This window comes from Triticum dicoccoides, chromosome 7B (assembly GCF_002162155.2).
Source record: "Triticum dicoccoides isolate Atlit2015 ecotype Zavitan chromosome 7B, WEW_v2.0, whole genome shotgun sequence".
Lineage (NCBI taxonomy): Eukaryota > Viridiplantae > Streptophyta > Magnoliopsida > Poales > Poaceae > Triticum > Triticum dicoccoides.
In genome coordinates this window covers 745,703,417-745,709,789 of record NC_041393.1, presented here as the reverse complement: position 1 = coordinate 745,709,789, position 6,373 = coordinate 745,703,417, and the positions used below count along the sequence as shown (strand labels likewise).

Sequence of the window (6,373 nt, the reverse complement as noted above, 5' to 3'; positions counted from 1 at the left end):
CATTCGGGTGGTTATAGTGGCAGCCTTGGCTGCCGGTGTTGGCCCGTGGCGGAGGGTGACTCGTCTTCGGCGACTTCGGCTGGCACGGTGGCCGACTAGCATGGCTATCAGCTGCTAGATGCTGCAGCTTCCGTGACAGCGTCCTAAGGAGGTAGATCTGGCCCGTCGGCTCTACCAGCGGTGTGGTTGGTGGTTCCTACGTGGTGGTGACACCCTCACAGCTAAGAAAGTGTTTGTGTCGGTGGGCTTGCAGGCCGGCGGTGCCTACTTGGCCCATATGCGATAAATAGGGTCGCACCTCCTTTGGCTCATAAGGCGCCGATTTCATTAGCTAGCGCTCTCATCGCTCACTTTTGGGCTGGCCCACAACATAGAGAACTCGGTTGCTCTTCCCTGCCAACGCCTCGCTTCGCTCGACAAAGGATTGTTAATTGGTTGACGGTTGATTAGTTGACTTTTGGGGAAGAAATACGGTTTTATTTAATTTCAAATAAGTGATTTCTAAATTTCACAAAATTTGGGATTTTTTTTGGTGAATTTGTAAAAAGTTCATGAATTTTAAAAAATATGAATTCAAAAACAAAGTTCACGAGATTGAAAAAAGTTCATGAGTTTTGAAAAAGTTCATCAATAAGAAAAAAGTTCAGGAATTTAAAAACGACCATGAAATTAAAATGATCAAAAGTTTCAGAAAGAGTACACAAGTTCGAAAAAGGTTCATTATTTTAAAAAATGTCCATAAATTCGAATAAAATAAATAATTTGAAAAAATCACAAATTTGAATAAAATAAAGAATTTGAAAAAAATTCACAAATTTGAATAAAAGTTCAAGAAACAGAGAAAAAAGCTTCACAAATTTAAAAAAGAAAAATAAAGAACGAAAACCTGAGAAAGAAAACCCGAACAGAAATGAACATGATCCAAGTCGGGGCATCTGGGAGACTTAGGTGAAGACGCCGTAGGAGAAGCTTGTGTTGCTGGTGGGCACCATGCCAGCTACCGAGCCAGTGATCGCTCTGCCGGACGAGGATGACACTTTGTATAATGGTGCGCACGGGAGAATCTCTCCGATTACAAATCGCTCAAGGATTGGTATGTTTGCGTGGCTAGCGATTGACCTAGGGAAGAGTAAGCTTACTACATTACAAGCTATGGTCATGGAGGTAGCTGACCTACTCGCTTCTTTTAGTTTGTCTGATCCACACTCGAACAGCCTGTCTGCCTAGATCAGATCATGGCTACATCACACAAGCTAGCCATAGGTACGTGCAATAATGTGCGCAAATCTCGTGGCTGTGACAACCCAATCCATCCATCGATGCATTCATAGTACATGCTTAGCTTGATCAAGTTGCGATTGATTAACTGAGCTACTTGGATTAAGGTTAGTCGTAATGGGAGTATTATAGATAGTATCGTGCATGCCAACTAAGCAATTTTGATGAGGTGGCATAGAATTAAATGAAGAAAGAGAGGCTTGAGTATCATATCATGATACCGTATCATATTAAATGATGTGCTACTTTGTGTCATGCATGACAATAAATGTAGTTACCAACACATGATACCATGCATTACGAATGTAGTATGATACACTAATATCATATGCATGATACTAGTATATGATACTCCCCATTACAACCAGCCTTACCTACCTTAGATAGTACTACTACATTCATAGTACTTTGATCCAATTGCTAATAATTATCTGCGCAACTTGAGTTCATTAACTAGTTTAATTAGCTAGCAAGTACTGCCACTAAAACGCTTGAGAGCCTAGATCGAAGAGCCAGGCAAATACATGCCCCAACTTGACCACTTGTATAAATTAACTAGCTAGCAAGGCTAGATCAGGACCTATTTTGCTGTTTATATCAATTCCTATTGTCGAGCTTGACAGTGTTGATTAGCTGTAAGACCCTAGACAGGCCCACAATATTAGGGCAAAACAACGTATGGGCAGTCAATAGATTGATTGAGCAAGTCTTCTCTTCACCCCTCTTGGAGGAATTTGTTTTAATTGAGAAATGTATGTTGTTTGGTGTGGAAACCATCGGACTTGGTCCTCGCTAGTTGAATTCAGAGACGACGATGCAACTAAAGTTGTATCCCTCGATGGAGGTATTATGTGATGGGTAGACTTTTTCCTTTAGCGCTGGGAGCGGCTACCGGGAATCTTCACTCATCAACTGGGGAATTTTTATTAAGCATTCTACTGCTGGACTAGCTACAAAATGACTATGCTCTTACAACTATTCAAGCAACTCAGCAAGACCCAGGAATCATGGACCAGTGATATCCTCTACCAGAAGGTCCGCAGACACGCTTCAGCTCCCAGGGAGGAGAGCCCTGGATCTGGCGGATGATCATATCTTCATGCATTTTCTGAGTGTGGCATGTGTTTCGGCTGTTGAGCCAAGGATCCTTTTGGGTTTGTATCGGGTGTGTTGGCATTGAGCCCGCCCTTCTGAGGATTTGTTTCAAGTCGTCTGTTGAGTCAAGGATCCTTTTGGGTTTGTATCGGGTGTGTTGGCATTGAGCCCGTCCTTCTGAGGATTTGTTTCAAGTCGTCTGTTGAGCCAAGGATCCTTTTGGGTTTGTATCGGGTGTGTTGGCATTGAGCCCGTCCTTATGAGGATTTGTTTCAAGTACCGTATATTTTATTCTCATCGAACTAGGGTATGTAAAACCTTAAGGTCTCCAGTTTGCTAAAATCGGGCAAACGCCTCGTTTCAATTTTTTTAGGGCAACCATTCCTTGGAAGTTGGAAGTTTGTCATCATTTCAGCTGTGTTATGGACAACGTTCAGCACAATGTTCAGCACAGGTTACAATATGATCAGTACTACGTTACCAATAAATGTACATATCGGTGGCATTGTACAAAACCAAGACACCTAGGAATACTGAGCTCTTTGGTGTTAAGATTCCGAGTGTCCCATCTGACAGTGTTTGATTAGCTGTAGATAATTAAGCAAAACGGATGAACAACTTCGGCGGCGCGGTCACAAACATGTAGGCGCCGCATCACATTTATCGGTTTACCCCTTCTTGGACTACTTAGTTTGTTTAGTTTGAGGGTGTTACCAAGTTGAATATTTTAACTATTCGATTTTATGCCACAACACTGGTGTGCATAAATTAGGATCGATAACGACTTAATAGATCTGAAAGCAAGCTTGCTAATTAGGCGATTATGCTTTCTTTTTGAATTTCTGGAGGATTATGCTTTGATATATTGCTCTGAATTGTTGGCTGGAAATGAAACGAGCTTCACAAGAGCTTGGACATATTGCTGCGAGTGCTATTCATGTCAAGAAGCACAAGTCTGAACAAGTGTAGCAAAATCTTATTCTTTGTACTATCTTCTTTCTCTGTATATATGTACACTGTACCTAATAAAGTTCTTCTTTTTCTTCTATGTATACATGACATGACTAGCTAGATGACTAGATGGTGGGCGTCATGATGTTGAGCAGTAAAACTCTGGTCTGCACCACGCTCCTGAACACCATGTCGCACGCGCCGTCGCACTCGTCGAAGCACTGCTCCAGCCCGTGCAGCCTCTCCACGGTCGCCTCGGCCGTGTCCGGGCGGGTGGACTTCCTGGCGAACGCGGGAATAAACGTGGTCATCTTCTTGCAAGACGACGCCGCAGACGACATGGACGCAGCGGCCGAGAACACGGCCGCGGAGGCCGCAGCGCTGGCAGCGGCCGCCTCCAGAAGAGCATAGGCCATCTCGACCTCCTCGCCGCTAACGGCGACGAGGTTCTGCCGCGCGCACTTGGTGGAGATGGCGAAGACCGACGCGGTGAGGCGGGCAAGGTCCTTCTCGGCCCTGTGCTGGGACCTCGAGGCGGACGCGAGCCTGCCCGTGTCCCCTCTGCGGAGCGCAGCACGGGACTCGGCGGCGGCCTGCCTGAGCTCTAGGAGGCACTCCTGGAAGCCCTGGTGCGCGTCGGCGAGGAGGAGGAAGGCGTCTAGAAGGCGGTCGCCGGTGTTGCTTGTGGGGCGCCGCAGCGCGGCCACGGACGCTGGGAGGAGGAGTAGGTCGGCGAGCGCGGCGTGGAGCGCGTGGATGTTGGCCAGGCCGGCCGGTATGGAGGTGCCTGCGCGGAGGGCGGCGATGCGGGCGTGGAGGTTGGCGAGGAGCGGGTGGGAGGAGGTGGTGCCGGGGAGGCTGACGGAGCGGACGTGGCGGGACGGCTTTGAGAATGACCTCGCCGGGGTAAGAGGGAAGGAGATGGAGCGGCCGAAGTTGGGAGCCATGTCGATGGATCGGCGGCTGGCTTGAAGGTGCTTCTAGAGAACTGAGATGAGATGAGATGTGAGAACTGAGGAGACCGTAGACGTGCTATATATGCAATGCAAGGAGGAGGCTAGCTGCAGGGTGGCTTGACATGCAAGTGGTGGTTGCACGTGTGGGTTGCCGGGCAGCGGAGTACGTGGGGGACATGATCCGCCGGTGGAGGAGAGGAGGTTGCCGGGATGCGCTCAAAGTCAAATCTCAACGTACCAAAGCAACGCCAGCGAACTACAATATGCCGTGCATGTGCAGTGTGGATTAGGTGTCATGTTGGGGGTCGAGGAGCTAGCACAGGCGTTGGACATGCATGCACGCACGCACGCACGGTCAAGATGTGTGTATACATGACCTGTGCTGTGACGCACACAACGGCTCGTACTCGAGCTAGACTGGCACTGCTAGCTGCTGGCGCCATTGGACAGCCGGCAAGACATATGATTGGAGTATTGGAAGATGACTCATTGGGCGAGACAATGCAGCGGAACACGGACATCCACGATCTACCGTTGGATGGATGATTAGTACAGGTCATCCTCAACGTGCGGTTCGTGCAAATTGTGCTGTTGCTCAACAGGTATATTCGGTCCCATCTACGCACATGCGGGCACGACATTTCGGTGTACATAGGCACGCCCACCGGACACGCGGATGGCGAGTGGCGACGAGAGGGATGAGCACTCCGCAACAATCGGATCCGAGCGTGCGTGTGATTTTGTCTTATGCGTTGCAAGTTGGGAGACACGAGAGATTCCATTTGTCGTTTCGTTTAGGGAGAGGAAACACGCACACCACATGCAATTCATGAGCGGCATGTTTTGCTAAACCCAGGTGGCTGAAAGTTTCTCTCCCGTCACTTGATTATTAACGATGCCGGAAACGGGAGCAAAGGGCGATGATTGTCGACCCCCGCGAGGCTGAGCCATAACCTCGCCGGACAGTGGACGGTGGTGATAGGGGCAGAGAGCTACAACGACTTTGATGGAGCCGCGGAGGCGAGGAAGAGGGTTGGCTGGTGTGGGTTGGGGTGCGGGGTTGACGTCGACGCTAGAGTACGGGAGACTTAGGGGGTGTTTGGTTCAGGGACTTTTTAGTCTCAGATATTAAAAAAAGTCCCTAAAAAGTCCCTAGGAACCAAACGGGAGGGACTTTTTCTACAGGGACTAGAAAAAGACTCTACTAGAGAGTATTTTTTGATTAGTCCCTGGGACTAGAAAAAGTCCTAGGACTTCTAAACCAAACACCCCCTTAGACTAGCCACAATGCATAGTAACTTAGACTAGTCTATGTTACTACCTTTACAATAGGAGTAACATATGTGTGGTGTCATGCAACACTTCATTTATTAGGTTATAAACTCATCTTGTCTTGGTATGTGTGATGTTACTCATCGTACTAGTAACTAGCTATGTTACTACCTGTCTCTCTTTCTTCATTAATTGCTTGCCACATCATCTATTTTATCTAGATATATGTGATGTTACCACCTATGTTACTCCCACTGTGAGACTAGCCACAATGGTGAGTAGCATACACTAGTAACATATACATATCCCTAGACTGTGTTACTGCTTTCATAGTGGATAGTAACATAAGTGTAGTAACATGCAAAGCTTCATTTATTAGCTTATAGACTCATATTGGATTGGGACATGTGATGTTACAGTAACTAGCTAAGTTACTATAACTACCTCTCTCCTCATTAACTCATTGCCACATAAGCAAATTTGCTGAGTTGGACTCGATGTTACTATTGAAGTTACTCCCACTGTGGCTAGTCTGAGTAGTTTTAGAGGGATGACCAGGATGGCAGTTCATGGGAAGACGATGCAGCAAGGCGCGGGTGAATTGGGCAGGGATTGGCGGGGTGGGGTAGTTGGTTGGCACCACGTAGAAACGTATCGTGTGGGGGAAGAAGATGTACAATAAAGTGTGAAAAGAAGAAAGTCATTTCACCCCTTGTTTCAGATCCAACGGCTCGTAAATTCGACTGCCCGAAACGTTTTTCTTAGGCAGTCGAGGAATATGTCCTCTCTTTATTAATTTCTTAACGTGGTGTACAAATGCC

General features: G+C 47.3%; 1 protein-coding gene across 1 annotated transcript; it reads right to left on the bottom strand.

Moving 5' to 3' along the window:
* Window positions 1-3,380: 3,380 nt before the first annotated feature.
* LOC119342031 lies at window positions 3,381-4,307 on the bottom strand. The gene has a single exon (XM_037613870.1). It carries the CDS (start codon window positions 4,269-4,271, stop codon window positions 3,450-3,452), a length of 822 nt encoding a protein of 273 aa, XP_037469767.1. The 5' UTR covers window positions 4,272-4,307; the 3' UTR covers window positions 3,381-3,449.
* Window positions 4,308-6,373: the final 2,066 nt, after the last annotated feature.